The 23,293-nt window shown below is 38.4% G+C and overlaps 1 protein-coding gene across 3 annotated transcripts in view; it reads left to right on the top strand.

Annotated features, from left to right (window-relative positions):
* The window catches only part of VPS54, a 309,776-nt gene that overhangs the window by 181,124 nt on the left and 105,359 nt on the right, over positions 1-23,293 (top strand). For all 3 annotated transcript variants that reach the window (XR_016263770.1, XR_016263769.1, XM_089446018.1), the window contains exon 14: positions 5,896-5,977. Coding sequence is in view for 1 of the 3 variants with exons in the window: in XM_089446018.1 (XP_089302144.1) it covers positions 5,896-5,977 (82 nt within the window). In the remaining 2 variants the exon portion in view is untranslated. The remainder of the gene's footprint in view (positions 1-5,895; positions 5,978-23,293) is intronic.

Genomic DNA, 23,293 nt, shown 5'->3' with positions numbered 1-23,293 from the left:
GGAAGACCGTATTTTCTTTCTGAAGACCAAGGATGAGGTCTTCAAGAGGTTCCAAGAGTTTAAGGCTCTCGTGGAGAACCATTGGGGAAGTAGATCAAGGTGTTGAGATCAGATAATGGGGGTGAGTATACCTCCAAGGAGTTGAAGGAGTTCTGTAGAAGTGCAGGCATCAAGAGTGAGTACATAGCGCCTTATAATCCTCAACAGAATGGGGTGGTGGAGAAGAAGAATAGGGCCATAGTGGGTGCAACTAGAGCTATGTTGCAGGATAAAAGACTACCTTTATTTTTATGGATTGAGGTGTGTAGCACTGCAGTGTATTTATAGAACAGGAGCCCAGATAGAGTCTTGGGTGTAAGACTCCTGAGGAGGCTTTTTTTGGGAAGAAGCCTAAGATTGGGCACATCAGGATCTTTGGGTGTCCTACACATTCACACGTCCACGAAACTGGAACCCACTGTAGTGAAGGGTATCCTTGTGGGTTACAACAAGGCTAGCAAGGCCTATTGTATATAGGTTGAATCCTACGCAAAGGAAAGTTCTCCTGAGGTGGGATGTGAAATTTGAGGAGTAGAGGGCCTCAAGGAGCTCTTGGGAGTTTTATTAGGTACAACAATAGGCTCCTCAGCAGGGGGCCACACCTCAGGTATCAGGATCTTCAGGTGGTACACTAAGGTCAGGAGGATCACCTACTTCAGGGGTGACAGGTTCAGAGAGTCCAGTATCACTAGGTGCAAGGTCTTAGAGTCTAGGTTCTCCACAGATCACAAGAGGGGCTTCCTCGTTAGGAGGAGAGGCTCCAGTTAAGGATTTTCCCATACTAGTTGAGGAGGCTACTATAGGGAAGAGGAAGCCAAAATGGCTTCGTGAGACCCTTAAGGAAGCCCAGGAGGCAGTGGGGAAACCCAAGTGGTCCGTGAGGGAGAGCAGACCGCTAGAGAGGTTGGGTGGCTATGCGGTAGATGTTGTGGAGGTAGAGCCAACTAGTTATGAGGATGCCACTAGTTAATAGATCTGGAGGGATGCCATAGTGGAGGAGTATGCCTCCATCATGAAGAATGATGTGTGGGAGATAGTGTCGAGACTTGAGGGGAAGTCGGTGATGACTTCCAGGTGGATTTACAAGATTAAACATGCTACGGATGGCATCTCAGAGAAGTTCAAAGCTCGTTTTGTGGCGTGAGGATTCTCACGGGTAGAGGGAGTTAAATTTGAGGAGACCTTCACATCAGTTGCTCGTTATACCTCCATTAGGGTAGTGCTATCTATAGTAGCTGAGATGGGTTGGAGGATTCGCCAAATGGATGTGAAGATTTCCTTTCTTAATGGGGTTATATAGGAGGTGTACATTGAGCAACCACAAGGCTTTGAGGTTCATGGGGGGGAGTCTCATGTGTGCAGGCTTTAGAAAGCCTTATATGGACTGAAGCAGGCACCGAGGGCATGGTACAAGAGGATAGATGCCTACTTGCAACGTATGGGTTTCTCGAAGGGTGATGCAGGTCCAAACCTCTATTTCATCATGGTTGGTGACCATCCACTCATTCCGGTTCTATATTTGGATGACTTGTTTATTACAAGAGAGGATAGACTCATCCAACACTACAAGAGGGACCTTGCTTCAGAGTTTGATATGACGGATATGGGATTGATGCATTGCTTTTTGGGATTGGAGGTTTGGCAGGAGGATGGACATATCTTCATGGACTAGGGCATATATCCAGAGGACATACTGAGGAGATTCCATATGGAGGGTTGCAGGCCTATGACTACTCCGATGATCACTAATTGGAAGAAGCTGCATGCTTCAGATTCCGAGTTGGTGAACACCACCTTTTATTGTCAGTTGATCGGTTCGTTGATTTATCTGGTCAACACTAGACCGAATATCTGTTTCATAGTCAACATGTTGAATCAGTTTATGTGGAGCTCAGGTGAGTGCATTGGGTGGCTGCGAAACATGTGTTGAGGTACCTATAGGGCATGGTGGACTATGGTTTGGAGTCTGGACTATGTACCTATAGGGCATGGTGGACTATGGTCTGGAATCTGGACTATGTCAGGGGTGATGGAGTTAGATTGATTGGTTGCACAGACTCAGATTGGGTTGGCAATGTTAGTGATAGGAAGAGTACTTCCAGGTGTTGTTTCTTGTTGGGCTCAACAATTGTGTCATGGTTTAGCTAGAAACAAAGGTTAGTGGCACTGAGCAGCATAGAGGCAGAGTATATGGCAACTAGTCATGTTGGTTGCGAGGCACTTTCGCTTTGCAAGATGATAATGGGTTATTTGGTGAGAGGCCGAGACCAACTACAATATACTGTGATAATCAGAGTTGTATCAAACTCTCTGAGAATGCAGTGTTTCATGATCGGTCGAAGCATATTGAGATAAGGTACCACTTCATTAGAGACTAGGCTTATAGGAGTGCTGTGAAGCTTGAGTATATATCCACTGATGAATAGGTAGCAGATATTCTCACCAAGTCATTACCATAGGGAAAGCATGTATATTTCGGAGAGAGAATGGGAGTGGTGAGAAACACCTTCCTCGGTAAGAGGGAGTGTTGAAAATATTGGTACCAAGGAGGTGTTTCCTAGTGCATTTATCCTTTTGGCCTAGGAAGACACAATGATTTTTTGTTTTGGGACATCATGATTTTTTGCTGTGTATGTACTATGTACGTTAATTTATTAATGTCACTTGTATTATAAAGTGACTTTATGAGAAAAATACAAAGTACACTTAATATTAAAGTGATTTTTATGTTTTAAAAGTGGCTTTATGAGAGAACAAATGCATATGGTACAAAAACATTAAAAGTGTTTAGGAGGCTCATTAATTGAGGGGGACCACATGAGAGAAGGGGATCTAATGAGCTGAGATTTAATCTCAGCCAACAGATCTCAAGGGTTAGAGTTCTTTACAACACAAGAAGCTTGAAACCCAAGGAAATCTGCCTTAGTTTGTAGGCAGAGAAATTAGACTGTGCACAGAATTCGAGGAGGCTTGAGGAGCTTTTCTGGCCCGAAATTTGAGGGCATCTTCAGCTGGCAGAGCACGCAGAACTAGGCTGAAATTCTGGCACGAATTCCAAGGACAGTCCCTGCTAAAATTTGTGACTCAGCATGTTTTTTGAGGCTCCTACAGTGAGTTTTTCGAGGCAGTTTGGTCAGAGTTGGAGCATGAAATTTCTGGAAGATTTCTGCTGTGTCTGGCACAAAATTTGAGGCACTGTCAGTTAACTTTATGCACAGAATTCAAGGCAAATCACAGGCAGAGTTTTATGACTGTGTGGGGCATGAATTTCTATGTAAAGCTGCACAGTGACATCAGCAAGCAAAGGGAGATAAGTTGTTATATTTCTGCTGTGTAATTTTTTTCCTAAGAAGCAATTAAATCCTCCTTGAAGACTGGTTTTCCCCTTGTGGGTTTTTCCAGGGTCATTGGTCCAAAAATAAGTCTCTTTTATTGTTGTGTTCTTGCATTTAATTTCTTGTATCAGCTGATAATGTCAAAATGAGTAGAGTAGTCTCTTATGTTTTGGGTTAATTGCAAGTAACAGGTATATCAGCTCATGTTGTGTTGTGTTTGGGCATTAAACGTTGTGCAAAAATTTGAAACTGGGGTGGGGCTACAGAATATAAAATGTTCACAGGGATTCCCCGCCATAGGAGGATACTAACAAAGGAGTGGTGGCGAAGTAAGTGTCAACTCTTGGCAACAGAATTTGGCTAAGTCTTGTATTTGTTGAGATTAGCCATGCGTCCTCATCTTGAAACTGGTGATCAGAATGTTGATGACTAAAGTAGGCTAGAGAAGCGTATTGTCTCAACAATTTGTAAGGAGATGTGTTGTGATGGACATTGTCATCAACAAAGAAAATGGATGAGATCAATACATGTTATAAAATACACCCATCATTGTTATTATTTTCCCTATTGAATTCCTCCAGTTCATTGATATAGATCTGATATAATGTCGTTTGACTCGAAGAGTGCTTCCAAGTTCCATATAATTGAAAATATGTTTTTTTATCCATAAATGACCCATGATTGCCTTGTAAAGCTTCATGGTAACAACAATAACCAAATTTTATGCATCTGTGCCATGAAGTCTCAAACAAAATTTTTCTAGGTATAGAATCAAATGCCTTTATAATGTCCATAAAACAATAGTATATCTTAGAGACCTTCGTCCAAATTTATCAATGATAGCTAGAAGATAAAGATTTGATCAATAGTGTCATATTCCTTTTGAAAGTTTGCTTGACGTTTGGCTTTAATGCTATCTCTTTCAAACTGCTTTGACAAAAAGATGTCAGGAACAATATCACATAGTTGGGCAAAAGTGTTTGCAATCATAATATCCTTTGCTTATTTGGATGAGATAATTCTCTTATAAACACGATGAATGGTATCTTGGCTCCAAGAAGGTCAAACATGAACAAACTACTTCAATTTAGAGATCTGTAATAGGAAAGGTAAAGGTCTCAGTACAATACTTAAGGAAGATGAATTGAAAGACCTCGGAATTTGCAAAGTTTTTGGTTCCCAATTTGTCAATAAGTTTCTGACGAGTTGAAGTGTAAACAAATGACAAGAAGCTCAAGGAATATCATAAAGTGAGCTGGCATGACAAATCCAAGTTTGTGGATCAACATTTGAAGCGGGCTTTTCTTGGGAGGAGGGTATACCAAAATGTCTTAGTGATGAATGCTCAAGCCTTCTTAACATAATGAGCTTTGTAACAAATATAATAATAAATAATAATAATAATATAGTAATTTAGTGAAAGGCCAAGGGGCTTATGACTATTCACCTTGTGACCAGTTAATGCATACAAGTATACCGTCATGAGCTCATTGTAACATCATCAATTCTTATAGCAATCAATTATCAGTCAATATCTTATTCAACTGCAGAAGTATATCTGTCAGGTATTAAGCAAGGGCTGTTTACTACATCTGGTACCAGAGCCATGGATGTAGCTAAGTCTGGGTTATATTCACATAACCTTCAAATTGCTGTTCCTGCAACCATCATTTATATCTATGTACTATTGTACACTGCCACGCAACTTCTGGACAACCTTATTCAACCTGGAGGCCATTTGCATATGTTGTCAATCAATTCTGTACAGGTGCTGCTGCCAAGAAAATTTGTGCTCCTGTCTCTACATCAACCGTCATATTTGTTCCATATTAGTAAAATTAAAGTGGGTCCCGCAAGAAGCCATCACCAAGATGGGTAATAATGACAAAGTGCAAGCACATGATCATCCTTATGAAGATGAGGCCAATAGTACCACACAGTACAGATAGGATTGTAAAGTCTCAAGCAGATCTAGGGAAAACAATTAATTGGAAATAAGGACAAATTTGACAAATTATGCAAAGATTCCAGAACACGATGGTTACAATTAATAAAGATATTTGTCACAAATGTGATGGGAGATGGATTTTAGGACATCTATGTGAGGATGATTTAATACACTATTCAAATAAAGTGGACGAAAATGATTTAGGGATTTCAAACCCAACAAATGAAATTACTAGTGGGTACAATATCTATACTAGTCAGAAAGATATGTATTGCACAAATATTTTTGCAAAGTGCGAATAAACCAAGGAGATACCTTAAATTGAAATTGATTTTTGAATTCACTATAAAACTTGGTGATCGTAATTACACTCAACTCTGTCTCTAGGAGATAAAATTTGTAAGTTCTTACAATTCTGTCCAATGCCAAATTATGTATATAACTAATTAATAGTTGTTACTTGAGAAGAAAATAATTTTTTCTTTTTTATTTATTTTCAATCACTTTATATTTGATGCATTTGAGGTTCTCCACATTATTGACATGAATGCCTTGGGCTTTGTTTCATACCAGGTCTCTGGATTAAAGTCAATAACAGCTAAGCACCTAGCTTTGGCAAGTCAGACTATCAGCTTTTTCTATGCTCTAATACCAGGTATTCTAAATCCCATCTAATATTTTATTTGTGACCATGGTTTGCTAAGAAAATTGTTCCCTTTGCAAGTTGTGAAAGTGAAATATAGTTTCAGAATTTATGTATCCAAAGACACTTAAGCCTGGAGATGGGTTTTCTAATGAGTTTGTTTAAAATAAAAGCCATCTGAAAATTTAAATGCTGATCATTTTATGTATAAGATAAGGCAAGATTAGATAATTTTATTAATGTCTGTAGATGACAAGAAAAGTAGGTGAAGGGGACTCAAAAGTAAAACCAGTAACAGCTTACTGTGGAAGTGCCAAGGCTACTCCTGAGCAGTAGAAGAACAAAGCGATATCGAAATTTAAAATCTTCTTGTCCTATTTTTAAGGTAAGGCAAGATAAAATAATTTTATTAATGTCTGCAATTGACCAGAAAAGTGGGTGAAAGGGACTCAAAAGTAAAACCAGTAACAACTTACTGTGGAAGTACCAAGGCTACTCCTGAGCAGTAGAAGAATAAAGATAATGATAAAGATACCAACTAGGATAAATGTGCAGGTACGTACTGAAGGGAGAAGTAATTCATTCATCATTATAAATATAGAATTAAAGGAGGAGGAAAAAGCATCTTCTGCCAGATTAACCATTATAATGGTGCCTATGCACTGTCTACTAATGTCATGAAAGGAGAATCGGGGAATGACAGGGCTTGGTTGGTTGATCATAGAAGGAGGCCAGTGGTAGTCATTAGAAGTTTTACTAATATTTGTGGGCACCAAGAAGAATGTGGTGATGGAAATCTGTGAGACAGATGAGTTCTGGTGAACCAAGCCGTGCTGAGAGTTGGTACTCCTACATGGCATAATGGAAGTGGGTCTGCTGGCTAAGAAATTGGAGGATTTACATGGTCTCACCGATTGGGTACCCTTTGCATGGCAGGTCCTTGGCATTACACTTGTTGAAAATAAATCTATACTGGACAATAATGAAGCAGATCTACCACCTTTTCTAGGTGAAAAGACACTATCATCACAAGAGCCACAAGGGTTTGAACTTTGAATCCATCAAAACCTTCATGGGTACAGGTGCTCATCTCAATCACACTAGGGTTTCACCACCCGTAACCACTTCCGAGTAAAGCGATTGAAATATTTGGCTTTCAAATCAGAAAGAAGGTAATCTCAGTCCAATCAGCTTTGATACCATGTAGAATTTCTGTGAAATGGGCGATCAATGCAACTTCTGAATTTTCATATCAACCTTGGTGTCCTGGATCTATTCTCTGTGAGCCTTCAGCCTCAAGGCTGATCTGAAATATTACAGTTCCAATCCAATTTCACCTGGCTGCCCAAAAAGGTAAATACCATATGAATTTACTTCAATACCACTGTGTTACATCTCTTAGGGCACCCTTTTAAAGGCATATAGGAGATCTGAAATGTTTTATTACAGTAGGTTCTAAGAGCCGCAAATGTGCTCCTTTATCTTTTGTATGTGTTAAAACACTTAACCAATTATGCTATATGTTTACTGATTTTTACCGATATTTTCTCGATTTTTGCAATTTTTTGGTTTTCCAAACCCTTGTCGATTTTAACCCAATGCTGATGTTTGCAACATTGATAAAAAATGAAGTGAAGTAAATGTACATACTCAGAGCTTATCACAAGATGGTACAATCTCAAGCTGTCCAAACCCTAGCTAGTGAAAGCATAAAAAAATCCTAGTGAACAAATTCAAGCTAGGAATGACTCCCAACAAAATCTGGCCACTCCATTAAAGTTTCTCAGCGTGCTAGCACCAACATCAAAAGTCATCTTTGTCACTTACAACAAGTTTGTATAACAAAAGCTTTCCACACTAGCACTATTGTCTTCCTTAGTGTTTGCAAAACTTGGCCATGTTGCATCACATAGGTACACAACAAGACAATTCTAGCACTTGCCTCCAAATCTACATGTTCATGCTAGGGTTTGGATCCTTAGAACCTAGGCCGTCAACTCTTTCATCACACAAACACAAAGACCCCCATGAAACATCAAGGTTATAATAACAGAGTTTTCTTCCAAGTAAAGCATCTCACCAAGCTCAACACTCATCGATTTAGTCTCTCTGTGATCTTTTCTTTGCCTCACATCCCATAAGAACGAGGCTCCAAATCATGCAAGCCTTTAGCTCCACTCTCTATCTTTTATCACGGTAGAAGCCCTAGCACTACAACAAGAGCTCTAATGACCATCATCATCATCAACATAATGTTCTTCTCTTGGGTTTATGTGAATAGCACAAACCCTAACATCACAAGAGAAAACCCTAGAATCACATAGGTGTGTTAGGTCCCTATAATACTAGTGATTACCCCATTACTATTCTAGTTGTATCCCTTATTAATATTGTTGTGCCCCTATTGTCCCCATATTGTTATTACTGTGCCCCATAGAATCCCTCTATTGTTATTTTTGTGCCTTTATATTATTATTGTTAGGTCGGCTGGGTTATATTGTGACTCCTTAAATTCCTGTATATAGAAAGAAGGTTTTGTCATTTGAATCATCAAAGAATCATTCATTTGTGTAATGTAAAGGAGGTTGCCGCCTCGAAGAGGCTGAATTCTAAGGTGTTGATCTATATTTTCTATCTTTTTGTGAGCTGGTTTCATAACATTTGGTATCAGAGCTTTGGATTCTAGGGTTTCGTTCCTCCAAATAGGTCATCGTGGCATTTTCGCTATAACTTTTTTTCTGTGACGTTTCAGAAGCGGAAAAAAGCCCATTTGAGACGAAATCGTACTGAACCCTGGGTCCGAATTTCAGAGCTTTTCGCGCTATATTTGCAGAGATATGATTTGAGGAAGTTGGTCTTTTCGCAAACTCCTGAATTATATTCCAAACAGGTGACCTGGGGAAAATCGTCATAACTTTCTCTCTGAGTATCATATTGAAATTTTGTAAGAAGCTACAGAAAGAGGACAAACTGTAGTTTCTTGTATATATTTTTCAAAGCCAAAGGTCGAAACAGGGACACATGGCACGTCGTACAAGTTCGCTCTACTGAACTAGTCTATAATCAAGTCACTGTAGGAGATTTGGCATAACTCTTCCTTGGAGAATCCAATTTGGATCAGACTAGTGGCATTGTAAAGAGGACACAAAGAGCTACTACAGGTCACAATTTCAGAACTGGATGATCCGAAACTACAAAGATACATCAGAGGCAATATCGAGCTCCTACAATGTGAAAAAAGGTGTGTAGATTTTTTTAAATTTTTGCTTAAGCTTGGTTTGAAAATTATTTTGAAGGAATTCAAAGGGCATAGTAGAGCATTATTATCGGTAACTGATGCCCCGAGAAAAGAAAATGCAAATACCTAGTAAGCAACCTGAAAGCTCTAGCATGACTCATGAAAAAGAGGAAGAAATGCTACATGATATATCAAAATTACAAGACCAAGTGCAACAAATGTCACTTTCACAAAAGCTAATAGAAGCTAAGATAAATGGCGTGGAATCTAAGATAAAGGGCGTGGAAGCTAAGATGAATGGCGTGGAAGCTAAGATGGATGATTTGAAGATAGATTTGAAGACAGACATGGCAGATTTGAAGACAGATTTGACAATTTTTCTACAAGAAATACTTACTAATGGTGAAAGGGTAGTAAAGGAAACTCATGATGCGAACAAAAGAAATGTTAATCATGATTTCATAGACTCTAACGTTGGATCGAAGACCCACCATATTCCAAAAATCGATATGAGGAAGTTTGATGGCAAGGATCCCGCAACATGGATATTACAGATGGAGCAATATTTCGATCTCAATAATATGCAAAACACACAAAAGGTACGTATTGCAACTTTATATCTGAAACCAAATCAGTTTGTATGGTATCAATGGCTTTGCTCTCGTAAACAAATTATCACTTGGGCAATTTTTACAGAAAAATTGACAGTACATTATGATGATACAAAAAGCAACACTTTTTTTAGCCAATTGATAAGTCTCAAACAAAAGGGTTCAATAATGGAGCACATTGAGGAGTTCCAAAAATTGAACATAAGGGTAAAAAATATTCCAGAGGAGCATAGGATTGATGTGTTCATAGGGACTTTAAAGGATAAAATCCAACATGATGTTCGCTTTTGGGAACCTGATTCATTAGAGAAGGCATTTAGGTTAGCAAGAAAAATGGAAGGCAAAATTATGGCAACCAGGAAGCATACCACTCACAACTATAAAGATGGAAGTGTTGTTGCCCCTAGTCTTCTACAACCTATAAGGTTGAGACCACAACAATTGGAAGCTAAGTTGCACGAAACGGGGAAACGGGTACGAGTTTCCGAAACGGGAAGCGATACGAAACGTGACCTCCCCAAATTTTGGAAACAGGGAAACGCGAATATATATATATATATATTGAAAATATTTATATATATATATATCTATATATATATATATATATAATATATGTGCAATCATAAAGCATAAATGATACATTATAATTTATTACACTTAAACATTAAGATTTAATTTACATCACATTTACTCATGAATGATCACGTAATGAAAATAAAAATATCGGAATATCCAAAAGAAACCTTTATTATATATCCAAATCTCAAAATCAGCCTTTATTTATATTAATATATGAGGTTGCAAGTACAATAAAGACTATAAGGCTGCAAGAGAGAGGTCCAAATCAGGATTTTCTGCACCCACATCCCATTCTTTAGAAGGACCACTATTGTACTGGGAGTCTCCTCCTACATAGTCGAACGACCTTAGTGCTCTTGATTAAATACACGTTTCATACCTTAGTACACTACATGATCTTGATTATTGGGAGTTTCCCCTAGTACATGATAAAATCCAATGGAAACATTGCAATCCCTCCAATCCTGAAATCCTGAAAAACAAATAAGTCTGCGGGATTTTGAGTGAGATCTAAAATTCTACTTTCTCCATATGAAATCCAATGAGGGCGAAACCACTCTCAAACATCCTGAGTCATTTCATGGTAATGTTAAAAATTTAAGTAAAAGGATGAAAATGAAAAATAAAGGAGAATATCACTTTTACTTTAAGAATTTAACATTACCATGACCTGCATATTCCTCAAACTTCTTGATGAACTGCATATCAACACTAGGGAAAAAACTCACTTTTATAACTTTAGACACGCATCTAGAAGCAACAATAAGTCACTAACATACCCTAAAAGTAAATTAAAAAAAAAAAAATAAAAAAAAGCACAAGTTAATGAGGAAACGTGGGTCATACAGCCCTGAAACGCGTTTCCGGCCGTACTGGCCATGTTTCCATTTCAGGAAACGTGGCAGTACGGCCGGAAACGCGTTTCACGGTCGTACCAAACGCGTTTCCGCGTTTCGTACCTGTTTCCGTATGGAAACGGACCTCTATACCACGTTTCCTACAACATAGATTGGAAGAAACAAGAGCAAAAGGGCTTTGTTACAGTTGTGATAGCAAATACACTAAAGGTCATAAGTGTGCTGAGAAGAAATTATTCTACATAGATTGTGAAGAGGAAGAAGAAAATGAGCAAGAAAGGTCAAAAGAAGAGGATATACTCCAGGAACAAAGCCTAGATAAAGAAGAAATGAATCCGACCATATCTTGTAATGCATTGGCTGGAATTACCACTCCTCAAACAATCAAGATAGAAGGACGAATCAAGAAGAAAAAGGTAATAGTGTTGATTGACTCAGGAAGTACCCACAATTTTATTCATTGTAAGGTAGCAAAAGAATTGAATTGCTTCCTATATCCAGCATCAGAGTGTCAAGTGATGGTTGCAAATGGAGGAATAATAAATTGCTTTGGAAAGTGCCATAATATCAAGCTATCCATGGGAGAATACGTATTGACTAGCCCAATGCGTTCCATTCCAATGGGAGGTGCTGATGTTGTTCTAGGAGTCCAATGGCTACAATCTTTGGGTACAATAACTTTTAATTTTCAAGAACTTTTCATGAAATTCTCTGCGGAAGGAAAGGAAGTTGAATTAAGGGGTATTGTAGGGGAACTAGGAAAGATAATTAGCTCTAATGGTATGACAAAGCTTCTAAAAAAGGATCAAAGAGGTGTAATTGCACAATTATGTTCGCTAGATGTTTCCACATCGAAATCATCTATTTTTCCAGATCTCCAAAAAGTCTTGGACAATCATTCCAAGGTATTTGAGACTCCCAAAGGTCTCCCACCTATTCGTGATCATGATCATGCTATTCATCTGATTCCAGGAAGTGTTCCTCCAAACATCGGGCCGTACAGATATCCCTATGCCCAAAAGAGTGAAATTGAACGTATGGTTGCAGAAATGCTAGAGGCTGGTATAATTCAACCTAGTCAAAGTTCTTTCTCTGCTCCAGTAGTATTGGTGCACAAGAAGGATGGATCATGGCGCATGTGTCCGGATTATAGGGAGCTCAACAAGCTCACTATTAAAGATAAGTTTCCCATTCTAGTCATTGATGAATTTGTCAGGCCAGGGTAACTCCAGAATGAGCGGGAGAGAAAACTGATGTATTATTCATTAGTTAACACACATTTATATACATAAACTTGACGGATCAGTTCATCTTCTTGATGACTGTCCAGTTCACCCATCCGTTTCGGATTAGGTGTCAACATTCCCCCCCTTAATCTGAAGGGATGTTGGTGAGTCCAAGCATCGTTCTGAATCTTTCAAGCTTTTCTCTTCCAAGCGCTTTGGTGAAGATGTCTGCAATTTGTTCGTTTGTGGAACAATGACGGAGATGGATTGTTTTGGCCTCAACATGATGTCGGATCAGATGATATTTAGTATTGATGTGCTTAGTACGATCATGGAACTTTGGGTTCTTGGCCAATTTTATTGCAGAGGTGTTATCAATCATGAGTGGAGTTGATTGTATTTGTTTTACCTGCAAATCTTCAAGAATTTTCCTGAGCCACACAATTTCTTTCGTTGCTTCAGCTGCTGCCACACATTCTGCTTCTGTTGTAGAATCTGCTGGTACTGATTGTTTGCGTGATCTCCAGGAGACAGCTCCCGATCCAACACTCATAGCATATCCTGAAGTAGATACCCCAGTTTCTTTGTCTCCATCGAAGTCTGAATCAGAGTATCCAATCAAGTTGAAGTCGTCCACCTGTGTATACTTGATTCCAAGGTCTTGAGTTCCCTTCAAGTACCTTAGAACTCTTTTTGCAGCAGACCAATGTCCCTCACAAGGCTTTTGCATAAACCTGGAGAGGATTCCAACAGCAAATGAAATGTCTGGTCTGGTAGTAGTGAGGTAGATGAGACTTCCTACAAGCTGTCTATACTTTGTTGCATCCTCAAATTCCTTTCCTTCAATAGATGTGAGCTTCAAGTTTTGTTCCATTGGAGTAGAAAGGGGATTGCACTCTGTCATGCCAAATCTGTTTAACAAATCTCCAATGTATTTCTTTTGAGAAAGAAATATGGACTTTGGATGTTGGGTTACTTCAATGCCAAGATAGTAATGAACATAGCCCAAATCAGTCATTTCAAAAATTTTTCCTAATTCTTTCTTTATGGATGCAATATAGCTTTCATTGTTCCCTGTCATTAAAAGATCATCTACATATACCACAAGATATACAACTGTTTTGCCAACTTTCTTGACAAATAAAGTTGCATCATCAAGATCAAAATGATTGAAGTTGAGTTTCAGAAGATGCTCAGTTAGTTTTTCATACCAGGCTCGTGGTGCTTGTTTGAGGCCATACAAGGACTTCACAAGTTTGCATACTTTATGTTCATATCCTTTCACAGCAAATCCTTCAGGCTGGGACATAAAAACATTCTCTTTTAGATCTCCATTCAAGAATGCAGTTTTTACGTCCATTTGATGGACTTTCCAACCGTTCTGAGCAGCTAGTGCAAAGAGTGTCCGGATGGTGGCCCACTTTGCTGTGGGGGCAAAAGTTTCCTCATAATCAACCCCTTCCTTCTGTGCAAAACCTTTTGCCACAAGCCTAGCTTTGTGCTTGTCAAGTGAGCCATCAGCTTTGTACTTGTTCTTGTAGACCCACTTGCAGCCAATTGGTTTTGTTCCAAATGGAGGATCAACCAGCTTCCAAGTGCCATTCTTTATGAGGGCATCATACTCCTTCTGCATCGCTTCTTTCCATTCATCATGAGAAGCAGCTTCTTTGAAGGAAGTTGGTTCAAAATCTGTAGACAAGTTCAATTCACAATCATAAGTAATATCCATATCAACAGGTGAATTAGAGTTATCTACATCACCTCCATTTTGTCAGTTTGTATTTCTGGTTCCTGTTTTTCCAATTTCATCAGGATGAACACTTTCAAGTGTCTTTGTCAGCCATTTTGGGGGACCTTTCTGAGATGGTCCAGGCTGCTCTGTTGATTGAGTTGGGTCTGAATCAAGATTGAGTCTCCCAATTCTATCAATTACATCACTTAAAGCATCATCCGTTGTTGGAGTGTCATGCAGGGGAGATTGTTCTTCAGAAAAAGATTCCACATGCTGATCTAGTATAGGAATCCCCCCTTCAAGATGTGGAATCTGATTATCAAATTCTTGAAATGATTTCGGTTTTGTGAATTTATCCAAGCGATCAAGTTGCCGCTCAACAACACTGTCAGATTTGGATGATTCAAGAAAAATGACATCTCTAGATAAAACAAACTTTTTATTTACGTCATCATAGAGGCGGTATGCTTTAGATGTGTTTGAATACCCCAAGAAGATACACTTACGACTTCTAGCACCAAGTTTGTTTCTATGTACCTTTGGTATTAAAGCATAACAGGTGGAACCAAAAATCCTGAGATGTTTTACCGAAGGAACATGTTCATACCACAATTCATAAGGAGTCTTGTTTCTTATAGCACTAGATGGACATCTATTCTTTATATATGCAGCACATAGAACAACATCAGCCCAAAACATTGTCTTTACATTTTTGAAGAAAAACATGGATCGTACCATATTCAAAATTGTTCTGTTCATTCTTTCAGCTACACCATTCTGTTGAGGATTATAAGGCATAGTTGTTTGATGTTTAATCCCATGTTGGCGAAGATAGTGTTCAAATTCATTTGATGTATATTCTTTTCCATTATCGGTGCGAATAGACCCAATATGAGATTGTGCATCATTTTCAATCCATTTATGAAAATTATTGAATGTTTGAAAAGCATCAGATTTGTTCTTCAATAAATAAACCCAACAAATTCTGGTGTAATCATCAATAAATGTCATGATATATTTATTTCCATTTGCAGAAGAAACAGGCATTGGACCACATAAATCTGAATGAATGAGTTCAAGCTTCCTATGTGCTCTTGAATGTGAATCATGAAAAGACTGTTTGCTATGCTTTCCTAGAATGCAAGCATCACATTGTTTATGTTTTCTAGGAATTGTAGGCAAACCAGCAACACCATTTTTCTTCAACAAGCGGAGACTATCATAGTTTAAATGTCCAAATCTAGCATGCCATAATAAACTTGATGGAAGTGTACCTTCTTCATGATGAGAAATATATGAAAAATGTTGTGCATGAGCAGAGGTTCCTTGCAGTTTAATAAGTCTTTCTTCTTCTATACCCTTCATGACAAGTGAATGGTCAGATGCCTTTCTTACCTCAAGCTTTCCATCAAACATATGAATGGAGTGACCTTGCTGGCGGATGTGGACCAGGGACAGCAAGTTTCTCTTGAGCTGTGGGAGATATAGAACATGATCCAGAAGAAAGTCTGGAAGACCAGGCAGTTTAAGCCTGATTGTGCCAAGCCCTGATGGCTTGATTTTTGACTGATCTGCAAAGTATACTGCTCCATCAACATTGTCAGTGAAATCTTCAAAAAAATCTTTCCTATGAGTCATATGACAGGTTGCTCCTGAATCAAGCAACCAGTCATTTTTCGAAGAAGCAAGTGAAGCATTAAACAAATCTTCATTTACTCCAATGTTACATTGTGCCTCAATATAGTGAGCGGATTCAGGTGCTTTACCTTTGTTTGTGTCATCAGTTTTACCTTTCTGCTGGTTTCTTCTCTGCTCAACCTTGACCCATGGTAGCTTGCATGTAGAAGCATCATGTGATCCATTTCGTTTGCAGCGAATGCAATGCAGATCTGCCTTTTCTGCTTGAGAATGTCTGCCCCCCCTGCCTCTGGAGTATCTTCCTCTTCCTCTTCGTCCACCTCTTCCTCTTTTAGAATCTTGAGCAGGATGCTTTTCTTTATGAGCAATGCAAACAGTCTCTTCAGAAGATTCAGGGACTGTTTTCTTTCCAAAGGCTTTCTCTCTTTCAGCAAACTTTTTCACAAGAGACTCAAAGGTTATGTCTTTAAGATTTCCATTTGCTTGTAAAGACTCAAGATAATTAGAGTAGGTAGGATAGAGTGCTTTGAGAAAGACAATGAGAGAGATATCCAGCTCAACCTTAGTGGATTTAATATCATGCATTATAGAATTTATTTCAGATGCAAGAGCAAGGGGATCATTATTTTTCAGTTCAAGAGTGAAGAGTTTAATCATGAGCTGAACAACTTCAAGTGCAGAATGTGAATCATAGAGTTCTTTCAGCTTTTGTAAAGTTTCAAAGGCAGTGGAATAGGATGAAATATGATGACTTACTTCTTCATTTACAGATGCTGCGATCAATGCATAGGCTTTGCTGTTCTTGTTTTCCCAGATCACAAGTTCTTTATCTGATGTAGGCTGCACAAGGTCTTTGTCTTCTTCTCCGACACACACTCCTTTCCACAGCTCATTGTAGATGAGGGTGTGTTTTACCATCCGAGACCATTCTGAATAGTTCTCCTTGCCAGTGAGAACTATTCCTACCATAGAAATGATTGAATGCATTCTGTAAAAAATATCTCTGCTAAAAAAACTTCTGTTGATAAAAAAACTTCTGCTAAAAAAAATCCTTATGCCACAACCTTATGCACTTTATTTTCTTCTAACATTTGCATCAGCATTTCTTATATCAGCAATATTACTATGTTTTGAGAGAAAAAAAATTCTCAAGGATCACTTCAATATATATCAATATATCATGTCAAACTGCCGGAATTCGAACACCCAACCTAAAGAAATCCACAGCCCACTAGCATTTCACAGAACCCAAAAAGGAGCAATGTGGCAAGCTAATGTATAAGAAAGAAGTCGGAGATGCCAAAATTTTCAAGCAAATAGCGGAGGCTCACATTTGAAATCTCAGCCAACATGCTGTTTTATCAAATGACAATAGTGCAGATGTTACCTCAAATGGAAATTGATCTTTGAGATTGCATGCACTCAAAATTACAATCAACCCTGTACTAAGTCACGAAAGAGGTCATATTGTTATGAAGAAGATACAGAATTTTCGACTTCCAAGAAATTCCGCCCTTCTAATTCGACACTCCATGTTTCTCCCATTAAGAGTCCCGCTCATCCAACTCCAGATCCACATGCAACAGCGGCTAATCCAGTTAATGGTTGTCAGTGGGTCGAGTTTCTTTTGCGAGAGATGCAGAGTTCACCAAATATGGATAATGCAAGATCACGTGTTTCAAAATTAATGGAGGGACTTGAAAAGGCCATAGTTGATGGCACAGGAAGAGATTTTATTCATGCCGAAAACTTGCAAAAAGAAAATGTGGTGCTGAAGCAGCAAGTCGAAAGTCTTTCACGTGATAATACTATTCTCAAACGAGCAGTAATCATACAACATCAACGTCACAATGAGCATGAGGAACGTGCTTTACAAACATTTCTGCGTGAGGAGTCCGCAGAGTGAAAAAGATACAAAGAATGATAAAAAACTAGAATATCCCTGCTCGGGTTGTGCTTCTGATCTCCACGAGTTTATGAGGGCATCATAAATCTGAGTGTGAATTCACCTTAACTCCAGAAAATCTATCAAAAATTCTTGCAATTAAATGTAAGAGCCGATACCAATACAACGCCAATACTTACGGATTTCTCTTGCAGCTCTGTGCAGATAGAGAAACATTAACGCAAATCCATGCAATGTGTTGCCGTTTGGAGGTGGAGGCGGAGAGGACAACAAAGCCCTCAGTTGCCGACGCTTCTTCGCCCTTCCAGAGAGCAGATTTGTCAGAATAGAGAGCAGAGAGCGTATGCAGCGCTGGTGCGCCAGGGAGCAGAGGAGCAGAGGTGTGTCAGGCAAACGCTCAGGCAATGCGCTCAGAGAGCAGAGTAGCGCTCAGGACTGAGCAGCTCTCAGGACAGCAGGAGTTACTACTATTTCTGGGACCTGTGCTCTGATACCATGTCAGGCCAGGGTAACTCCAGAATGAGCGGGAGAGAAAACTGATGTATTATTCATTAGTTAACACACATTTATATACATAAACTTGACGGATCAGTTCATCTTCTTGATGACTGTCCAGTTCACCCATCCGTTTCGGATTAGGTGTCAACAGAATTACTAGATGAATTGCATGGATCAATTTACTTCACCAAGTTGGATCTTCGTTCATGATATCATCAAATCAGAATGAAGACTAAAGACATTCCGAAAACAGCATTTAGAACTCATGAGGGTCATTATGAATTTTTGGTCATACCTTTTGGCCTTACCAATGCACCTTCTACATTTCAAGGTTTGATGAATTCCATTTTCAAACCCTTCTTTAGAAAATTTGTGTTAGTATTTTTTGATGATATACTAATCTACAACAAGTTTTGGAAGGATCATGTTGAACATGTTGACAGGGTGCTACAACTGTTGGAGGAGAAACAATTATATGCAAAAAGCTCCAAATGTTTCTTTGGAGTACAAGAGGTGGAATATCTGGGTCATATTGTATCTCATGAAGGAGTTAAGGTAGACCCTAGCAAAATTAAAGCCATTAAGGAATGGAAAATCCCCACATCCATAAAGCGTCTGCGAGGATTTCTCGGGTTGACAGGGTATTATCGCAAGTTTGTTAAGAATTATGGGAGAATAGCAGCACCTCTAAGAACATTATTGAAGAAAGATGAATTTTCATGGACTCCAGAAGCAACAAAGGCCTTCGAACATCTTAAAAGAGGCAATGTGCCAAGCACCAGTCTTAGCTACACCGGACTTCACAAAAACCTTTATTGTGGAATGTGAGGCTTCAGGAAGTGGAATTGGTGCTGTTTTAATACAAGATGAAAGACCCATTGCTTTTGAAAGTCGTCCAATCAAGGAAAGGTTTTTACACAAAGCTATTTATGAGAAGGAAATGTTGGCACTACTACATGCACTTAAGAAATGGTGAGCCTACCTAATGGGAAGACACTTCAAGGTAAAAATGGATCTTGATAGCCTTAAATACTTTTTAGAACAAAGATTATCCTTTGAAGAGCAACAAAAGTGGGTCACAAAGATGTTGGATTATGACTTTGAAATCACCTACAAAAAAGGGAAGTAAAATGTGGTGGCAGATGCACTCTCAAGAAAGGATGAGGATGTGGAAGCATTGTTGTGCGCCATTTCTATTATCCAACCAGATTGGATAAACGAAGCAAGGGAGGAATGGAAGAATGATGAAGAAGTGTGGGCACTTATTCGAAAGTTACAACAAGATCCCAGTACATCTAATACATTTAGCTGGCAAAATGATTTGTTATGGTACAAAGATCGCTTATACCTCTGTAAGAATTCCCAACTCAAACAAAAGAATCTAATGGAATTGCACACTTCTCCCTTAGGAGGGCACTCAAGATTTTTAAAAACTTACCACAGGGTTAAGAAGGAATTTTTTTGGGATGGCCTTAAATCGGATATTTAAAAGTTTGTGGCAGAATGTTTGGTTTGCCAAGAAAATAAAGTTGAAACAATTAAGACTCCAGGTCTATTACAACCTTTATCTATTCCAAGCCAACGTTGGGAGGAGGTTTCAATGGATTTTATCACAGATTTACCCAAGTCTGAGGGAAAGAGTGTCATCATGGTGGTAGTTGACAGACTTACCAAGTATGCACACTTTTGTGCATTATCACATCCATTTAAAGCCAGTACAGTTTCTACTGCATTTATGGAAACAATTCAAAAGCTACATGGAAACCCAAAGATTATTGTAAGTGATAGAGATCCCATTTTCACTGGAAATTTTTCGACAGAATTATTTTCTTGTCTCGGTACTCAGTTAGCTCATAACTCATCTTATCATCCTCAATCTGATGGGCAAACTGAGATAGTAAACAAATTTTTGGAAGGATATCTTCGTTGCTTTGTATCCGATAAACAGACACAATGGGTCAAATGGTTGCCTCTGGCTGAATGGTGGTATAACACTTTTTTTCCATACAGCAACAAAAATGACCCCATTTATGGCACTTTATGGATATCAGCCACCATCCATCACATCATAGTTAAGAGAAAATTCTAAGATTCAAGTAGTGGAACATCAAATCGAACATCAAAAACAAGTCCTCCAACTCTTAAAGGATAACCTCGTGTTGGCGCAGAATAGAATGAAACAACAGGCAGATCAACATCGCAGCGAAAGAAGTTTTGATGTAGGTGATTGGGTATTCCTACGGCTACAACCATATAAACAAATGTCCCTCAAGCAAGCTAAGAAGGATAATAAATTATCACCAAAGTATTATGGTCCGTACAAGGTGTTGCAAAAGATTGGTACTATGGCATACAAATTGGAGCTTCCTGCAGCTTCTCAAGTGCACCAAGTTTTCCATGTTTCATGTTTAAATAAGGTTATAGGCGACAAGCTCCCAATTCAAACAATATTGCCAGAACTTGACGAGGAAGGAAAAATTATATTGGAACCGGAAGCAGTCATAGAAACAAGAACTCGATAGCTACGAAATCGATCAATTTCGGAGTATCTCATCAAGTGGAAGAACTTATCCGCTGAAGATTCCACATGGGAGGATGAGAATTTTATACAGAAGCATCCATAACTACTCAAGCGTTGAGGACAACACTTTTTTGAAGGAGAGGGGCATGTTAGGTCCTTATAATACTAGTGATTACCCCATTACTATTGTAGTTGTATTGCTTATTAATATTGTTGTGCCCCTATTGTCCCCATATTGTTATTTTCTGCCCCATAGAATTCTTCTATTGTTATTTTTGTGCCTTTATATTATTATTGTTAGGTCGGCTGGGTTATATTGTGACTCCTTAGACTCCTATATATAGAAAGGAGGTTTTGTCATTTGAATCATCAAAAAATCATTCATTTGTGTAATGTAAAGGAGGTTGTCCCCTTGAAGAGGTTGAATTCTAAGGTGTTGATCTATCTTTTCTATCTTTTTGTGAGCTGGTTTCATAACAAGGTGAAATGTCTTTGCAAAAATGCAAGAAATCTCTCTCTCTCTCCCCCCCCCTCTATCTCTCATTGTCTTCTCCAAGGGTTTCCTCATGAAGCCTTGTGTCTAGCGCTTAGGGTTTTCTCATGAACCTCGATGTTTTGCTTCCTACAAGGCTTCTCTTATCCTAGAGTTTCCTCATGAATCCAAATGTCTTGCTCCCTACAAGTTTGGTCTTTTTCCGAGGGTTACTTCGTGAACATTAATGTCTTGAAGACAAGTACAAATGTGGAGGGCAATGATAATAAATACGAGAGCTTTCTTGCCCCCTTATATAGTGTAAGTATAAAAGCAAGGTTACTTGGGAGCGGGTGCGAGAGTGACATTTGCAGAAGCTCCCAGTTTGGGAGTGATTCCGAGAGCATATATATATATATATATAATTTTTTTTTTTATATTTTGAAGCATATATGTCAACAAAAGCATTAGAATGATGAATTAGATATAAAAAACATAAAAAACATAACCATATAACAACAATCATCTAAAAGTTATAATATTCATCAACCACGTCCACAAGTTAGTAACATAGTAACATACAACATATTGAGTCTCATGATTCATCAATCTTAAAGTTTGAAGCTTAAAATTCAATATATAACATTTGTCATCATTGATCACCAAAGTTGTACTTGTAAGCTAAGTGTAACCATTACAATAAATAATATCTAACATGAAATGAAATGTTATAAAATGAAATGAAATGAAACAACTTTTAAATTTCGTGAAGCATCATATTCATAATTCATTAATAATGAGTTATAATTGCCAACTTCCAATTTAAATTGTCATATATTGTTTACAAAAAATATCATAATAAATATAAAAGAGTCAATAGTTATAAAAACTACTAGAAACTAGAAAAGACAGGTAAATCTATTATCTATTGCTAATGCTTGGGCCTCTTGCCACCACGAGAAATGTCTAATTTTTTAGCCTTGTTGGAAAATCAAGATCTTTGTCATTAATATCACCCTCTAAGCATTAATAACCAGATGTATCTTTGCCATTACCTCTAGATCTATATAGGGATCTTTGTCATTAATATCACCCTCTAAGCATTAAGATAAGATAGAAAAAGCGTAGCGTGTCAAGTCAAGATTTTGTTTGAGTGATGCGTACATTTTTAGGAGGGTCATGATAGAGGAGTTCGACAACCAATGTCACTAACATCAAGGTACATAGAGGGATTGGTGCTCTTGATTAAATACGAGTTCCATACCCTAATACATGATGAAATCCAATGGAAACATCACAATCCCCCCAATCCTGAAATCCTGAAAAATTGATAAGTTTGCTGGATTTTTAATGAAATCTAAAATTCTACTTTCTCCATATGAAATCCAATGAGGTTGGAACCACTCTCAGACATCCTGAGTCATTTCATGGTAATGTTAAAAATTAAGTAAAAGGATGAAAATGAAGATTAAGGAGAAAATCACTTTTACTTTAAGAATTTAACATTACCATGAATCTCCTATCAATGCTAGGGCCATAGGCTTGATCATTAGGCTGCCCCACTCAAAACTTATTTGTTTCGACTTTCTTTGAAAAAAATGCATTTGGAATATTACTGCAACTTTTTTTTGTTGTTGCAAAAAAGACTAAATGCTCTCGAAAAGGTAGGGAGCGTTTTTTTGTAAGGAGCGCGCTCCCGCTCGGAGTGCGAATTGGGAGCGCGAGGGTGGGGGGGGGGGCTCCCCCGCAACCCTATATAAATGTCTAACACAAAACAAGGACATAATTCATATGAATATCCAACAAGGAAACTCCAAATGGTGTGCTCTCCAAAACAAGCATGTACATGTGTCTCCAAGTGTGACCTTCCTTGGGCTCTGTTGTCGCCTAAGATGTACACCTAAGTGTGGGAAAAGTTTCCGACCCCACAAGGTATATTGTTTAAGGCGCAATGCTCTGGGAAGGGGTTGTCATCTATTTCCAACTCTCCGTGTTTAAGCTCTCTCTTAGGCAAGCTAAGGGAGGTGGTTCCTAAAGATGGTTAGTAAAA

This window comes from Pinus tabuliformis, chromosome 9, assembly GCF_031772625.1.
Source record: "Pinus tabuliformis cultivar Carrire ecotype Pingquan chromosome 9, CPIR1, whole genome shotgun sequence".
In the NCBI taxonomy this organism is placed as follows: domain Eukaryota; kingdom Viridiplantae; phylum Streptophyta; class Pinopsida; order Pinales; family Pinaceae; genus Pinus; species Pinus tabuliformis.
Note: the sequence above shows the minus strand (reverse complement) of the source record. Positions and strands in the feature narration are given on the sequence as shown.